At 39.1% G+C, this 18,780-nt stretch overlaps 1 protein-coding gene across 1 annotated transcript in view; it reads right to left on the bottom strand.

Annotated features, from left to right (window-relative positions):
• The window catches only part of EHHADH (enoyl-CoA hydratase and 3-hydroxyacyl CoA dehydrogenase), a 54,904-nt gene that overhangs the window by 25,462 nt on the left and 10,662 nt on the right, over positions 1-18,780 (bottom strand). The window contains exons 3-4 of the mRNA XM_055568839.1: positions 10,968-11,140; positions 6,427-6,538 (exon numbers count right to left, since the gene is read on the bottom strand). Of these exons, the coding sequence (XP_055424814.1) occupies positions 6,427-6,538; positions 10,968-11,140 (285 nt within the window). The remainder of the gene's footprint in view (positions 1-6,426; positions 6,539-10,967; positions 11,141-18,780) is intronic.

The following is an 18,780-nucleotide window of genomic DNA, read 5'->3' as shown; positions in this document are numbered from 1 at the left end:
ATGGTTTTTCCAGTAGTCATGTATGGATGTGAGAGTTGGACTGTGAAGAAAACTGAGTGTGGAAGAATTGATGCTTTTGAACTGTGGTGTTGAGAAGACTCTTGAGAGTCCCTTGGACTGAAAGGAGATCCAACCAGTCCATTCTGAAAGAGATCAGCCCTGGGATTTCTTTGGAAGGAATGATGCTAAAGCTGAGACTCCAGTACTTTGGCCACCTCATGCGAAGAGTTGACTCATTGGAAAAGACTCTGATGCTGGGAGGGATTGGGGGCAGGAGGAGAAGGAGACGACAGAGGATGAGATGGCTGGATGGCATCACCAGCTCGATGGACGTGAGTTTGAGTGAGCTCCGGGAGTTGGTGATGGACGGGGAGGCCTGGCGTGCTGCAATTCATGGGGTCGCAAAGAGTCGGAGACGACTGAGCGACTGAACTGAATGATGTATTAGTAATTATATAGACTCACATTATTTTCTAATTTGGACCATGTGTGCACAGTTCTGTATTGTGGTTTCTGTGTCAAAGCACAGGTGTTTTGATTAGCAGTTCTCAAAATTTTTAGTCTTGGGACCCCTTTGTACTCTTAAAAATTATGGAATAATCTAAAGAGCTTTTGTTTATGTGGGTTATTTCTATCAATATTTACTATATTAGAAATTATAACTGAGAATTTTTAAATGTGCCTTTATTAAATCACTTTAAAATAATCATGATAGACCTATTACATATAAACATAAATAATTTTATGCACATAATCCTACTTTAAGAATTTAGTGAGAAGAGGGTCATTGTTTTACATTTTTTAAAATTTCTTTAATTTCTGGTTTAATAGAAGATAGCTGGGTTTTCATTTCTGCTTCTTCATTCAATCTGTTTTGATACCACATGGCATAAAATAACCTCTTATTATTATGAAAACAGTTCTGACTTCAAGGACTGCCTCCCCTCCAGCCCCCTGTACCCAACACAATAGTCTTAGGTACACCTAGGAGTCTGTGGGTCACACTTTAACAACTCCTGATTTGGACCACATTTAAAGACCATGTAGCATCTTAGTATATGAATCCATACATTTAGAATTTATTTGTGGCAGGTGTGATTTTAGCTACTTTGAGAGTAACCTTTTGTTGTATTTTGTTTTTATCCTTTGGAAGCTTGCAGGATTCTATTTACTGAAAGTTTAAAATCTTTATCAAAACACAAGACATTGAATTTCATCAGATTTTCCAGGAAAATGGTGTGCCTGCTAAAATACAATCTCTGATTCTTTTAAGTATCTGAAGAGTTTCTTCCCTTTTTCCCTTTGATTATTGCTTCTCCCATTTTTGCTTGTGCTCTGGAAGCATTTATTATTCGTAGCAGAGACCTCTATTAGAGACCTTCCATGTCTGCTGCCTTCATTTGCATTTCATGTATCTTTTTAAAAAATTCTTCTGAATTCTATAAGTGGGTCTCTATCCTCCATGTTGCTGATTCAGTAGTCTGTCCTATTGCATCCTTTTTTTAATGCTTCAAAAATTATTTTGGCTAACATATTGATTTTAAACAGGTTTTTTATTTAATAAATAATATATTTTCTTTTCTAATTCAGAATATTGTGAGTTTTCTAACCTTTTTCTTTTCTTTAATCAGTTTCAACAGACTCACATTTATGTTTCATTTTTCTAATGTCATAGAATATTTTCATAGATTTTAGGTTGAATTTTAAAGGTTTTGTCTGTTAGTTTGTCTTAGTCATGAAATAATGTTTGCTCATATGTATTACTGGTGACTGGGAGCCCTGGGTACTAAAACTTGCCCTTAACATCTTGTTTGAATACAGAGAAAACCCACCTGGACCTAACTAAATCTGAAAGGCTGGCAGGATAAAGATGTCACTTGCAATTTCTTCCCCAGTACCCTGGGTGCGCTTCAGTGACCAAGGGAGATTGGACCTAGAAAACAGCAGCAGAAGGAAGGGCAAGGCACTTGTAGTTCTCCACATCTGAATGGATGGAAAACATCAGGGATGAACTGCAATGTGCCCAAGCACATCTTTTGTGGTTACTGCTAAAGATTCAGTTGTTTTCAGATGGCATTTTAGGGAAATTGTGGAGAAGCAGCAGTTGTTGTAACTGATCCACTTTTCCAGAATTACCTCTCTCATGGTTTTCAGAAGAACAGAAAAGGTTAGCTATTTACTCATTAATTAAATCTAAATTTATTTACATATTAATTTCCTACAGGGCAGTACCTACAAAGCTGGTGTTTTTCCCCATTAACATCAGTAGGGAATCTTCAACCTCCAGTAACAACTTTTTTTTTAGCATCTTTTCTCAGGAAGAATGTTTTCCAGAAGCAAGACATCAGGAATCTAAAATAGGTCAGCAAACTGTGCTCCTTCCAGAGGCTAGGAGAGAGAATCCATTTCCGTGGCTTTTCTAGTCTCTGAAGGCTGCCCACATTTATTCTTCTCTTCCTCCATCTTCAAAGCCAATTTGTACCCTCTTCTTTCCTCTCTGACCTCTCTCCTTCCACTTCTGAGGACCCTTGAGATAAGCTGGGCCCACCTAGAAAATCCAGAATAATCTCACATCTTAAGACTCTTAATTTAATCACATTTGCAAGGTCCCTTTTGAACATAAGGTAATATATTCACAAATTCTAGGGATTAGGATGTGAACATCTTGGAGAGGGGCATTGTTATGCCTACCATAGTTACCATTTATAAAATATCTCCTAGGTGACAGGTACTCTACCAGAAGCATGTCATGTAATTTCATTATTACTTAGAACAATTATGTGGTTGTTTTACTGATGAAAAAATGAAGACCAAGACGAGTTCAGACAATCTTGCTTCTAAATTCCAGGCCAGTCTATCCAACTGTCTACTTGACAACTCCACTTGGATGTCGAACTTCACACGTCCAAAACTAAGCTCTTGCAATTCTTCCCTACAACCTGTTCTACAACAGAAATCCCCATCTTGGTAATGGCACCATCCTTCCAGCTGCTCAGGCCATTTAAATCATTCTTCTCTCCCCTTTCTTTCACCTCTACATTTGATATGTCACAAAATCCTGGTTGGCTCAAAATATATCCAGAATTTGACCGTGTCTCACCATTTACATTGTTACCACTCAGGTCTACATTTCCATCATGGCTCCCTTGGATTATTAAAGCAGCCTTCTAACCAGTCTTCCTATTTCTGCCCTAACTTCCCATCAGTATATTTTCAATAGCCAGAGTGATCTTGTAAAACACATAAGTGACAGCATGTTACTCTTCTGCTCAAAATATTCCAACACTTTTCTACCTCATTCGGCAGAAAAGTCAAAGTTCTCTCTATAATCTTCAAGGCCCTATAGGATGTGACTTCACCCCCAACTACTCTTTCCCTTACTCACCTCACTCTAGCTTCATTGACCTTCTTGCTGTTCTTTGAAATTTCCGAGTAAGGCTTACCTCAGGGCTTGGTATTTACTATTTTCTCCATGTGAAGTATCTTCCACTAGATATTGGCAAATCAAGCTTCCTCCATCCCTCAGGTCTTCACTCACATTCATTTCGTAGGAAAGCCTTTCCTAGCTATTCTACCTATACAATTTTACCCACCCCCAGCCTATCATTTCACATTTCCCTTTTCTGCTTTATGTTTTCTCCTCAGCACTTGTCTCCATCTAATCGACCAGATATACTACTTACATAACAGGTAGCCATGGCGTTTAGTAAGAGTACACAGCATGGTAGCTGGTCACCAAAGTGACCTGCCATGTGTTTGACTTCTGGGTATTTAAGCTCCCCTCACAAGCTGAATAGGAAAGGCTCATATAATCAAAAGGATAATTCAGAAAAGATGGCATGGAACTCCAACGCTAGGTCATAGAAGACACTGCCGTCTTTGCCTTGCTCCCTCTTGGACCAGTTACTCTAGAGGAAGCTGGCTTCCATGTTGTAAGGAGATACAGGAAACTCTAGGGAGAGGCCCATGTGGAAAGAAAATGAAGCCTTCTGCCACAGTCAACAGGAACCAGCCATCCATGTGACTGAGCCATCCCAGAAGTAGATCCTTCAGCCCCATTCAACTTTTCAGATGACTGTGGCCCCACTCAGTGTCTTGGCTACAATCTCAAGAGAACCCTTGAGCTAGAACTCAACTAGGCTGTTCCAAAATTACTGACCCACAGAAACAAGGGGAGAAAAAACAATGCCAATCAAACCATGACTCCAGTGAATGTAAGAGGCATCTTGAGTTCAAAGATGTGGATACCACTGTGCATTTTTGAACAGATGAAATACAATAATGATAATTATTCTTGTTGTTTTCTATATGTAATGTCTATAAGGGCAGGAGTTTTGGTAGGTCTGATTTGCTGCTATAGGTCCACTGCCTGCAACAGGGCCCAGCACATGAGAAAAAAATTAAACAGCTATTGCATGAGTAAATAAAACTGAACTTGTACAAAGCATACATGTTCATATGCAGCACAGCTGGGATTCAAGCTCAGGTCTTTAATTCTAAAGCTTGTGCTCTTTTTATTGCCTATTCCTTGGAATACAGTCTGTTACCAAGATGTTCAACTTATTTTTACTCAATCCTCCTCTTTCAATAGAAAGTCAGATGTAGGAATAATAATATATAGCTAACATGTATTACCATGTCTAGGACTGTTCTAAGCACACTGTATTCACTAATGCATCTGATCTTCATCATATCACCATATGGTAAGCACTGCTGTTATATACATTTATGCGGAAATTAAGGCACAGAGAGGTAAAGTGATTGACTCAAGGTCTCACATTATTTCTGTTTGGAGTAAACAGTGATGCATGCACTATCTTCCAACCTTACTTCAACTGGAAATATCTTTTATATCTTTTAATATTTGGTAAACGCAGGGTCTCTAAGGGCTTATTTAGTGGCTCAGCTGGTAAAAGAATCTGCCTGCAATGCAGGAGACCCTGGTTCAATTCCTGGGTTGGGAAGATCCATTGGAGAAGGGATAGGCTGGCTACCCAGCCCAAGATTCTTGGACTTCCCTGGTGGCTCAGCTGCTAAAGAATCCACCTGCAATGTGGGAGAAATGTTTTCTAGTGTTGCATTGTTCACATTCCCTACTGAAAGATTACAACTTCTATTTGAAGCTAATATCTTTACACCTGGAAAATGAAAAATTCAGTCATTTCCAAACTAAAACTTGAAATCTTTCCTTGGAAATTCTAGTTTTAATTCTTGTTTTATATTATGATTTCTAAGTAAGATCTGAATATAATGCACCCTATGCAAAAGCAGTGTCTATGAGTAAACTCTTAAATGTGATTAGGGCTTTGTATATACTTTCATCTAAAAGGTACATATATTTGCTCTTCATGGTAAGTTTTTTTTAATTTAAATTTATTTTAATTAGAGGCTAATTACTTTACAATATTGTATTGGTTTTGCCATACATCAACATGAATCTGCCACGGGTGTACACGTGTTCCCAATCCTGAACCCCCCTCCCACCTCCCTCCCCATACCATCCCTCTGGGTCATCCCAGTGTACCAGCCCCAAGCTTCCTGTATCCTGCATCGAACCTGGACTGGTGAGTCATTTCTTATATGATATTATACATGTTTCAATGCCATTCTCCCAAATCATCCCCCTCCTCCCTCTCCCACAGAGTCCAAAAGACTGTTCTATACATCTATGTCTCTTTTGCTGTCTCACATACAAGGTTATCATTACCATCTTTCTAAATTCCATATATATGCATTAATATACTGTATTAGTGTTTTTCTTTCTGGCTTACTTCACTCTGTATAATCGGCTCCAGTTTCATCCACTTCATTAGAACTGATTCAAATGTATTCTTTTTAATGGCTGAGTAATACTCCATTGTGTATATGTACCACAGCTTTCTTATCCATTCATCTGCTGATGGACATCTAGGTTGCTTCCATGTCCTGGCTATTATAAACAGTGCTGCGATGAACATTGGGATACATGTGTATCTTTCAATTCTGGTTTCCTTGGTGTGTATGCCCAGCAGTGGGATTGCTGGATCATATGGCAGTTCTATTTCCAATTTTTTAAGGAATCTCCACACTGTTCTCCATAGTGGCTGTACTAGTTTGCATTCCCACCAACAGTGTAAGAGGGTTCCCTTTTCTCCACATCCTCTCCAGCATTTATTGCCTGTAGACTTTCGGATTGCAGCCATTCTGACTGGTGTGAAATGGTACCTCATTGTGGTTTTGATTTGCACTTCTCTGATAATGGTAACTTTTGAGAAGCTCTCAGGAAAGATATTCTTTCCATTTTACAGATGAGAAAACTGACATCAAAGAAGTTAAAGTACCCTCTTAACATTACATGGGTAGAAGACTATCAAGCCAGAATGTTTCTAAATCCTTGTCTATTTCCTCACATTGATCCAGGCTGCCATTGGCAGAGTTAGTACTCACCTGAGATAATCAAATCAAGTGCAGCAGGCACTCCAACAAGTCTGGGGAGAAGCTGGGTTCCTCTTGCACCAGGAAGGATTCCTAGTGTGACTTCTGGGAAGCCAATTTGAGCCTATCAAAGATTGAAGGCATAAAGGTCATTAGAATGAGATGACACATTCAGAGTCAAGGCAAGCATTCCCTTGGGTTTCTCACACCCTCAAAAACATTGTTGCACAGAATTCAGTGAAAGTTTCTACAGAGGAAATCAGTGTATACCCTCTCCTTTAATTAACAGCATAAACAGAACTGTGCCATCACTAAGTCTTCATGTTGAAACACGTCCCTAGCTCCTTATACATTTTTTTCTCTGACTCTATTATGACCTGTCTCAGCCAACCCAAATAATAATCTCCAGAAACAGCTCTATGGAGCCCTGAAAGAGCCAAGCAGCCAAGAAATTACAAAGACAATCCAAAAATTGGGAGAGAATATTTTCTAATCATATGTCTGGAATATATAAAGAACTTTTAAAACTCAATAATAAAAACATAAATGATCCAATTAAAATGGGCAAAGCATCTGAAGAGACATTTCTCCAAAAAGATATAAATGGCTATTAAGCACATTAAAAGATGTGCAATATCATTAGCCATCAGGGAAAGACAAATCAAAACTACAAGATACCACTTCATAACCACTAGGATGGCTGGAATGAAAAAAAAAGACAGACAATAACAAGTTTTAGAGAGGATGTGGAGAATACAAAACTCTCATACATTGCTGGTGGGAATGTAAAATGCCACAGTCACTTTGGAAAACAATTTGGCAGTTTCTCAAAGATTAACTATAGAGTTTCCATATGACCCAGCTGATCCCATCACTTCAAGGCTGATAGGGGAAAAGTAGAAACAGCAGTGGATTTTATTCTCTTGGGCTCCAAAATAACTGCAGATGATGACTTCAGCCATGAAATTAAAAGACACTTGCTCCTTGGAAGAAAAGCTATGACAAACCTAGATTGTGTATTAAAAAGCAGAGACATCACTTTGCCTACAAAGATTCATCTAGTCAAAGATGTGGTTTTTTCAGTAGTCATGTACAGATGTGAGAGTTGGACCATAAAGAAGGATGAGCTCTGAAGAACTAATGCTTTCAAATTGTGGCGCTGGAGAAGACTCTTGAGAGTCTCTTGGACAGCAAGGAGATCAAACCAGTCAATCCTAAAGGAAATCAACCCTAAATATTCATTAGAAGGACTGATGCTGAAGTTGAGGCTTCAGTACTTTGGCCAACTGATATGAAGAGCCAATTTATTGGAAAAGACCCTGATACTGGGAAAGACTGAGGGCAGGGGGAGAAGTGGGTGACAGAGGATGAGAAGCCTGGATGACATCACCGATTCAATGGACATGAGTTTGAGCAAACTCTGCTCAAATAGATAGTGAGATAGTGAGATAGTGAAGGACAGAGAAGCCTGGTGTGCTGCAATCCACGGGGTCACAAAGAGTCAGATATGACTTAGCAACTGAACAACAACAACCCAGCTATTCCACTCCTATATACATAACCCAAAGAAATGAAAACATGCCCACAAAAAAACACTTGTGCGAAAATTTTCATAGCATCATTGTTTATAAATCCAAGAAAGGAGAAACCATCCAAATGCCCATCAAGTAATAAATGGATAAAGAAAATATGGTATATCCATAAAAAGAAATATTCAGTCGTGGGAAGGAATGAAATACTAATGACATGCTACAATGAAAAAAATAATGCTGAGTGGAAAAAAACAGACACAATATATTATATGGTTCCATTTTCATGAAATGTCTAGAATAGGCAAATCCATATAGACAGAAAATAGATTAGTGGTTGTTGGGACTGGGGGAGAGGGAAACGGTGGGTTACTCCTAAATGGTGTGAAGTTTCTTTGGGGGTCAATGAAATATTCTAAAGTCAATTGTGGTAAACACTGCATAACTCTGTGAATATACTAATATACTATTGTACTGTACATTTTAAATGAGTGAATTATATGGTATATGAATTATATGTAAGTGAAGCTATTGTATGGTATATGAGTTATATGGTATATGAATTATATGTAAGTGAAGTATAGAAAGGAAGGTAGGAAGGAAGAAAAGAAGAAAGGTAGGAAGAAAGAAAGTCAGGCAGCAACTCAATTCAGATGAGAGGGTGAGCGTGAGACCTTAATCACATGGCTTGCCTAGTCTTAAAAGTGGCCAAAGCTCTGTTAGTCATTTCCCAGGTATAAGGATGGGAGGAGGGTACTGAAATACAGACCGCCATTTATCCAAGTTGTGATGCCAACAGCTCCAATATACCTGGAATGTTTGGGTCTCTCTCACATGAGGCTTTCCTAGCTGTTAATCACCATTTTCCCCACCACTAGTCATCCCCATTCCCTGACTTATTATTGCTTGTAACTTAGATCTGCGTTCAGTGTTCAGAGGTCATGATGTAAGGAACACAGAAAAAGGAACACAAGATATGTGTCTTTATTTATGCATGTGTGCATACTAAGTTACTTCAATCGTATCTGACTCTTTTTTAACCCCATGGACTATAGGCTGCCAGGCTCCTCTGTCCATGAGATTCTCTAGGCAAGAATACTAGAGTGGGTTGCCATCCCCTCCTCCAAGGGATCTTCCTGACCCAGGGATTGAACCAGAGTCTCCTGAGGCTCCTGCATTGCAGGCAGATTCTTTTACCTCTGAGCCACCAGGGAAGCTCATCTTTATTTATAAGTTTCATTAAAAAAATTAAAACAAAGGGAAAAGGTTAAATAAATTATGATGAATCTATTAGTATAAGAGGGGAAATCATATAACCATTTAAAATGATATTTTTAAGAAATATTTCCAATAAGATTAACAGTAAATTTCTCATCAGAAACCATGGAGGCCAGAAGGTAGTGGGATGACATGTCTGAAGTACTGAAAGAAAAATACTATCAACCAATAATTCTACTTCCAACAAAATTAGTCTTTAAAAATGAAGCCAAATTAAGACATTTTTCAGATAAATAAAAACTGAATTTGTTGCTAGCAGATCTGCCATACAAGAAATCCTTCAGCATAAAATGAAAAGACACTAGATGGTAACTTAAATCCACGTGAAAGAATAAAGAATACTGTTAAAGGGTAATTATATGGGTAAATCTAAAAGATAGTACTAATGTAATTAATTTTTTGCTTGTAATTCCTCTTTTTTCTTATCTGATCTAAAAGACCATTACATTAAGCAATAATAATATATTTATGTTTATGGGCATGCAATGTATAATGATATAATTTGTGACAATAACAATATAAAGCAAGTGTATAACAGAACTGTAAGGGAGCAAATTTTTTGCATACTATTGAATCTAAGTTGGTATGAATCTGAACTAGTTTATTGCAAATTAAGATGTTAATTATAATCCCTAGGGCAACCACCACTAAGAAAATAACTAAAATATATACAGTAAAAGAAACGATAAGAGAATGTATCCATTTATCCATTACCAGAACTTATCCATTTAACACAAAGAAAAGTATAAATGGAGAAATTGAAGAATTAAAAGAAATATAAGATGTAGAAAACAAATAGGAAAGTGGCCAAAGTCCTTCCTCATCCGTAATTATGTTAAATGTAAATAAATAGTAGACACTGGTAGAATGGATAAAAAATATATAATAATAATTTAAATATGGTATTAGTAGAAAATAGAATACAAGTACAATAAAATTCCATAGATTTTTTTTAAAGAAAGGTTGCAAAGAAAAATAAATGTAAGAAAAAATGTTACACAGGAAAAGAATCAGAATGAAAAAAGATAAAATGTTAATAGCAGTTATTTCTAAACTGTGAGTTTATGGTGACTTTAATATAAAGATGACTTTATTGTATTTTATAGTCTATTACAATGATGAATATTACCTTTATTATCAGAAAATATATCACTTATAAAAGTATTACTATTGTAAGGCAGGCATCACAAACTTCAATCTATATGTCTAATAACCTAAATTAAATCTATTTTCAGAAATAAATGGATTTACTAGTTGTGTGCTGTTTTCAATAGGAACTTGTCTTCTTAAGTACTAATAATTATGAGACCACAAAACTGAAATGTTTGAGATAGGAAATGAAAATTTAAATAAACATGCATACTCAGAAGTTACGTCCAAATATTTAATATTTCATACTGTATAAGCATGGCTTAGTGAAATTTGATGTGGGCAATAGCACTGTACAGGAGTTCCCCTTTAGCTAGTGGTTCACAGGGAGGGCCAAGGGCTAGTGAAGGGCCAGTTACAGGCTCAGGGTAGCAGCTATTCATCAACTAGAATGGACATAATTCAACATTTCGACAATCAGTGCCACTCTACTGGTATATAACAGCTGAACACCAGTGCCAGAAATATCTGAGAGTTATCTATCAACCAATAAGCTAACCATTTACAGTGATCACCTCTTATGCTTATGACAACATTTAATGCTAGCTTTAAAGAAAAGCTCCCTACATAAATTCCTGTATGGAGCCCCTCTCTTACCTCTGCATGGGCAATTCTATAGTGACAGCCCAGGGCCAGCTCCAGTCCCCCTCCTAAAGCCAACTTTTGGATAGCTGCCACCACAGGCTTCTTGTTTCTCTGTATTTCATCTACTATATCTCCCAGTTGTATGTCAAAGGTCTTACGAACTTTGAATTCTCTAATATCGGCACCTAAGAACACAGAGAAAAGGAAAAAAGAGAGCTGAGGAAGGCTGAGGCTTTGCTATTTAACAATAGACTATCAGATAGCACTTAAGGACTCTCAGATCTCTTTGGATCCCTGAAACACTTTATTCTTCGGCTGCAGACGCAGTAAAGCAACAAGTAGCCTGAAAAATGTAGAATGATATGAAAGTCATCAAATATTTATCAGAAGTCCTGTAATCTAAAATCTGTTTTTCCATATGATAGTAATAACTCTACCTTCAGAAAAATTTGAAAGTTCAGAGAAAGGAAGCAAAAATTCTGAGATTGAGTTAGCCCCTCCTCGTTTTTGGCATGATATTGCTCACCAACTCTTTTCACAGCCATTTAGACCTGTATCTTTTTTAAGGGCATCAGTTATTACAATATAAAACCTCATAAAATGCAGACATATTTGTGAGTTATATGTTGATCAACCAGCTTAGAATTACGTTCTTCTGGTAGACCCTTTTGCAATCAATGAAAGTAACATTTACTCGTTTTCTTAATTACAAAAATAATAACTCATTATAAAGTGACTTCCCCCATGACTCAACAGGTAAAAATTCTGCCTGCAATGCAAGAGACACAGGAGATGCAGGTTGGATCCCTGGATCAGGAAGATCCCTTGGAGAAGGTAATGGCAACCCACTCCAGTATTCTTGCCTGAGAAATCCCATGGACAGAAGGAGCCTAGCTGGCTGAAGTCCATGGAGTTGCAAAGAATTGGACCACAACTGAGCAACTGTCAGGAAGTGTTTAACAGAAGGATTCCTATGTGCTGTTTCTCATAAGTCCTTTGTTCCTTATCAAAATGGAACAGCACGCTGCTCCCAGGAACTGAGGTCATTATGTGAGACAGGCTTGAATCTCCTTTAGTAAACATTCTCTTTGCGACAAAACTGCTTAGTCTCCATCCCCTTTCTTGAGATATGGGTTGTCTCCTGACCTTGTGACCATTATTCCCTTGTTCCCTTGGTAATGGTTGCTGTACATTTGGTTTTCTGATCTTTATCACTGTCGAAAGAAATTTCTTGTACAACAGCCTATATATACTCTCAGAAAGATCATTAAAGCACCTTTGCTCCATCAGAGCTTGGGTCCCCGTGTCTTCCTTTCTTTCTTTCTCTCTCTCTTTCTCTGTCTCTCTCTCTCCGGCTAATTATCTGGAGCATAGAAATCCGTCGTGCTCACTCTCCTGCACGGGCTTCTAAGACCCTCTCGAGAAGGTGCCCTGTGCCTTCACCCCCTCAAGAGGGCCCGGTGCCTTCGTGAGTGATGCAAGCCCTGTGTCAAGGGCTTTATTGGTTCTCTGCGTAAACCAGGGAGTATCAGCCTCTTTCTCTCTTTCACTTTCTTACCGTCAACTCCGGAACACCAGTCCATTAAAGGACCCCAACAAGTGGCGTCAAGAACAGAGACTCTGGTATACGTGGCACTTCGGATGCAGTGACTCCAGGCTTATTGAGGTCAGGGTCTATTGAGGTTGGTAAGTACTAAGACATGGGTCAAATGGCTGCAAAGCCCCATCATTTCTCTACTTTACTTCACCATTTGTTTAAAGTTCAGGAGGTCCTGGTTTCATGCCAACGAATAGAAGCTTGCCTTCAAACAGTTCAGTTCAGTTCAGTTCAGTCGCTCAGTCGTGTCCGACTCTGCAACCCCATGAATCGCAGCACGCCAGGCCTCCCTGTCCATCACCAACTCCCGGAGTTCACTCAAACGCACGTCCATCGAGTCGGTGATGCCATCCAGCCATCTCATCCTCTGTCGTCCCCTTCTCCTCCTGCCCCCAATCCCTCCCAGCATCAGAGTCTTTTCCAATGAGTCAACTCTTCGCATGAGGTGGCCAAAGTACTGGAGTTTCAGCTTTAGCATCATTCCTTCCAAAGAACACCCAGGACTGATCTCCTTCAGAATGGACTAGTTGGATCTCATTGCAGTCCAAGGGACTCTCAAGAGTCTTCTCTAACACCACAGTTCAAAAGCATCAATTCTTCGGCACTCAGCTTTCTTCACAGTCTAACTCTCACATCCATACATGACCACTGGAAAAACCATAGCCTTGACTAGACGGATCTTTGTTGGCAAAGTAATGTCTCTGCTTTTCAATATGCTATCTAGGTTGGTCATAACTTTCCTTCCAAGGAGTAAGTGTCTTTTAATTTCATGGCTGCAGTCACCATTTGCAGTGATTTTGGAGCCCTCCAAAATAAAGTCTGACACTGTTTCCACTGTTTCCTCATCTATTTCCCATGAAGTGATGGGACCAGATGCCATGATCTTCGTTTTCTGAATGTTGAGCTTTAAGCCAACTTTTTCACTCTCCTCTTTCACCTTCATCAAGAGGTTTTTTAGTTCCTCTTCACTTTCTGCCATAAGGGTGGTGTCATGTGCATATCTGAGGTTATTGATATTTCTCCCGGCAATCTTGATTCCAGCTTGTGCTTCTTCCAGCCCAGCTTTTCTCATGATGTACACTGCATAGAAGTTAAAGAAGCAGGGTGACAATATACAGCTTTGACGTACTCCTTTTCCTATTTGGAACCAGTCTGTTGTTCCATGTCCAGTTCTAACTGTGCTTCCTGACCTGCATATAGGTTTCTCAAGAGGCAGGTCAGGTGGTCTGGTATTCCCACCTCTTGAAGAATTTTCCACAGTTTATTGTGATCCACACAGTCAAAGGTTTTGGCATAGTCAATAAAGCAGAAATAGATGTTTTTCTGGAACTCTCTTTCTTTTTTGATGATCCAGCAGATGTTGGCAATTTGATCTCTGGTTCCTCTGCCTTTTCTAAAACCAGCTTGAACATCTGGAAGTTCAAGGTTCATGTATTGCTGAAGCCTGGCTTGGAGAATTTTGAGCATTACTTTACTAGTGTGTGAGATGAGTGCAATTGTGCAGTAGTTTGAGCATTCTTTGGCATTGCCTTTCTTTGGGATTGGAATGAAAACTGACCTTTTCCAGTCCTGTGGCCACTGCTGAGTTTTTCAAATTTGCTAGCATATTGAGTGCAGCACTTTCACAGCATCATCTTTCAGGATTTGAAATAGCTCAACTGGAATTCCATCACCTCCACTAGCTTTGTTCATATTGAATCTTTCTAAGGCCCACTTGACTTCACATTCCAGGATGTCTGGCTCTAGGTGAGTGATCACACTATCATGATTATCTGGGTCGTGAAGATCTTTTTTGTACAGTTCTTCTGTGTATTCTTGCCACCTCTTCTTAATATCTTCTGCTTCTGTTAGGTCCATACCATTTCTGCCCTTTATTGAGCCCATCTTTTCATGAGATGTTCCCTTGGTATCTCTAATTTTCTTGAAGAGATCTCTAGTCTTTCCCTTTCTGTTGTTTTCCTCTATTTCTTTGCATTGATCACTGAAGAAGGCTTTCTTATCTCTTCTTGCTATTCTTTGGAACTCTGCATTCAGATGCTTATATCCTTCCTTTTCTCCTTTGCTTTTCACTTCTCTTCTTTTCACAGCTATTTGTAAGGCCTTCCCAGACAGCCATTTGCTTTTTGCATTTCTTTTCCATGGGGATGGTCTTGATCCCTGTCTCCTGTACAATGTCATGAACCTCTGTCCATAGTTCATCAGGCACTCTATCAGATCTAGTCCCTTAAATCTATTTCTAATTTCCACTGTATAATCATAAGGAATTTGATTTAGGTCATACCTGAATGGTCTAGTGGTTTTCCCTACTTTCTTCAATTTAAGTCTGAATTTGGCAATAAGGAGTTCATGATCTGAGCCACAGTCAGCTCAGACTGTGACTTGTTTTTGCTGACTGTATAGAGCTTCTCCATCTTTGGCTGCAAAGAACATAATCAATCTGATTTCAGTGTTGACCATCTGGTGATGTCCACGTGCAGAGTCTTCTCTTGTGTTGTTGGAAGAAGCTGTTTGCTATGACCAGTGCATTCTCTTGGCAAAATTCTATTAGACTTTGCCCTGCTTCATTCCGTATTCCAAGGCCAAATTTGCCTGTTACTCCAGGTGTTTCTTGACTTCCTACTTTTGCATTCCAGTCCCCTATAATGAAAAGGACACCTTTTTTGGGTGTTATTTCTAAAAGGTCTTGTAGGTCTTCATAGAACTGTTCAACTTCAGCTTCTTCAGCATTACCGGTTGGGGCATAGACTTGGATTACTGTGATATTGAATGGTTTGCCCTGGAAACAAACAGAGATCATTCTGTCATTTTTGAGATTGCATCCAAGTACTGCATTTGGGACTCTTTTGTTGACCATGATGGCTACTCCATTTCTTCTAAGGGATTCCTGCCCACACTAGTAGAGATAATGGTCATCTGATTTAAATTCACCCATTCCGGTCCATTTTAGTTTGCTGATTCCTGGAATGTCGATGATCACTCTTGTCATCTCCTGTTTGACCACTTCTAATTTGCCTTGATTCATGGACCTGACATTCCAGGTTCCTATGCAATATTGCTCTTTACAGCATCGGACCTTGCTTCTATCACCAGTCACATCCACAACAGGGTATTGTTTTTGCTTTGGCTTCATCCTTTCATTGTTTCTGGAGTTATTTCTCCACTGATCTCCAGTAGCATATTGGGCACCTACCGACCTGGCAAAAAATCCCATCATTTTGCCATTACATACTGTTCATGGGGTTCTCAAGGCAAGAATACTGAAGTGGTTTTTTCATTCCCTTCTACAGTGCATTAGAATGTGCATTAGAATATGATATTTATCTTTCTATCTCTGACTCACTTCACTCTGTGTAATAGGCTCTAGGTTTATCCACCTCAACAGAACTGATTCAAATGTGTTCCTTTTTGTGGCTGAGTAATATTCCATTGTGTATATATACCACAACTTCTTTATCCATTCATCTGTCAACAGACATCTAGGTTGCTTCCATCTTCTAAGCTATTGTAAATAGTGCTGCAATGAACAATGGGATACATGTGTCTTTTTCAATTTTGGTTTCCTCAGGGTATATGCCTAGGAGTGGGATTGCTGGGTCATATGGTGGTTTTATTCCTAGTTTTTTAAGGAATCACCATAGCATCTTCCATAGTGGCTGTACCAGTTTACATTCCCACCAACAGTGCAAGAGCATTCCCTTTTCTCCACACCCTCTCCAGCATTTATTGTTTGTAAATTTTTTTATCATGGCCATTCTGACTGGTGTGAGGTGATGTTTCTTTGTGGTGTTGATTTGCATTTCTCTAATAATGGAGAAGGCAATGGCAACCCACTCCAGTACTCTTGCCTGGAAAATCCCATGGACGGAGGAGCTTGGTAGGCTGCAGTGCATGGGGTCGCTAAGAGTTGGACACAACTGAACAACTTCACTTTCATTTTTCACTTTCATGCATTGGAGAAGGAAATGGCAACCCACTCCAGTGTTCTTGCCTGGAGAATCCCAGGGATGGGGTAGCCTGGTGGGCTGCCATCCATGGGGTTGCACAGAGTCAGACACAACTGAAGTGACTTAGCAGCAGCAGCAGCAATAATGAGCAATGTTGAGCATCTTTCCATGCTTTTGTCAGCCATCTGTATGTCTTCTTTGGAGAAATGTCTGTTTAGGTCTTTTTCCCAGTTTTTGATTGGGTTGTTTGTTTTTCTGGCATTGAGTTGTATGAGCTGCTTGTATATTTTAGAAATTAATCCTTTGTCAATTGTTTCATTTACTATTATTTTGTCATTCTCAGGGTTGTCTTTTCACCTTGCTTATAGTTTCCTTTGTTGTGCAAAGTCTTTTAAGTTTAATCAGGCCCCACTTGTTTACTTTTGTTTTTATTTCCATTATTCTAGGATATGGGTCATAAAGGATCTTGCTTTGATTTATGTCATCGAGTGTTCTGCCTGTTTTCCTCTAAGAGTTTTATAGTTTTTGGTCTTACATTTAGGTCCTTAATCCATTTGAGTTTATCTTTGTGTGAGGTGTTAGGAAGTGTTCTAATTTCACTCTTTTACACATAGCTGTCCAGTTTTTTCCAGCACCATTTATTGAAGAGGCTGTAATTGCCCCATTGTATATTCTTGCTGCCTTTGTAAAAAATAAAGTACCCATAGGTGCATGGGTTTATTTCTGGGCTTTCTATTTAGTTCCATTGATCAACATTTCTGTTTTTATGCCAGTACTATACTGTCTTAATGACTGTAGCTTTGTAGTATAATCTGAAGTCAGGAAGGTTGATTCCTCCAGCTCTATTCTTTCTCAAGACTGCTCTGGTTATTCAGGGTCTTTTGTGTTTCCATATGAATTGTGAAGTTTTTTGTTCTAGTTCTGTGAAGAATGTCATTGATAATTTGATAGGGATCACATTGAATCTATACATTGCATTTGGTAGTATAGTCATTTTTACAATATTGATTCTTCCTACTCAGGAACATGGAATATCTCTCCATCTGATTATGTCATCTTTGATTTCTTTCATCAGTGTCTTATAATTTTCTGTGTACAGTTCTTTTGTCTCTCTAGGTAAGTTTATTCCTAGATATGGAGAAGGCAATGGCACCCCACTCCAGTACTCTTGCCTAGAAAATCCCATGGATGGAGGAGCCTGGTGGGCTGCAGTCCATGGGGTCGCTAAGAGTCGGATACGACTAAGCGACTTCACTTTCACTTTTTACTTTCATGCATTGGAGAGGGAAATGGCAACCCACTCCAGTGTTCTTGCCTGGAGAATCCCAGGGACGGTAGGGCCTGGTGGGCTGCCGTCTATGGGGTCACACAGAGTCGGACACGACTGAAGCAACTTAGCAGCAGCATTCCTAGATATTTAATTCTTTTTGTTGCAATGGTGAATGGGATTGATTCCTTAATTTCTCTTTCTGATTTTTCATTGTTAGTATATAGAAATGCAAGTGATTTCTGTATATTGATTTTGTATCCTGCAACTTTGCTAAATTCACTGATTAGCTCTAGTAATTTTCTGATACTATCTTTAGGGTTTTCTATGTACAGTGTCCGGAGAAGGCAATAGCAACCCACTCCAGTACTCTTGCTTGGAAAAATCCCACAGGCGGAGGAGCCTGGTGGGCTGCGGTCCATGGGGTCGCTAAGAGTCAGACATGACTGGGCGACTTCACTTTCACTTTTCACTTTCCTGCATTGGAGAAGGAAATGGCAACCCACTCCAGTGTTCTCACCTGGAGAATCCCAGGGACTGGGGAGCCTGGTGGGCTGCTGTCTATGGGGTCGCACAGAGTTGGACACAACTGAAGCGACCTAGCAACAGCAGCAGCAGCATGTAGAGTATCATATCATCTGCAGTGAGAGCTTTACTTCTTTTTTTCTGATCTGGATTCCTTTTATTTCTTTTTCTTCTCTGATTGCTGTAGCTAAGACTTCCAGAACTATGTTGAATAATAGTGGTGAAAGTGGACACCTTTGCCTTGTTCCTGATCTTAGGGGGGAATGCTTTCAGTTTTTCACCATTGAGAATAATGTTGTTGTAGGCTTATCATATATGGCTTTTACTATGTTGAGGTAGGTTCCTTCTATGCCCATTTTTTGAAGAGTTTTAATCATAAATGGGTGCTGAATTTTGTCAAAGGCTTTTTCAGCATCTATTGACATTATCATATCTTTTTATCTTTCAATTTGTTAATATGGTGTATCACGTTGATTGACTTGCGTATATTGG

This window comes from Bubalus kerabau, chromosome 2 (genome assembly GCF_029407905.1).
Source record: "Bubalus kerabau isolate K-KA32 ecotype Philippines breed swamp buffalo chromosome 2, PCC_UOA_SB_1v2, whole genome shotgun sequence".
NCBI lineage: Eukaryota > Metazoa > Chordata > Mammalia > Artiodactyla > Bovidae > Bubalus > Bubalus kerabau.
The sequence above is the reverse complement of the archived record's forward strand: the minus strand, read 5'-3'. Positions and strand labels throughout refer to the sequence as shown.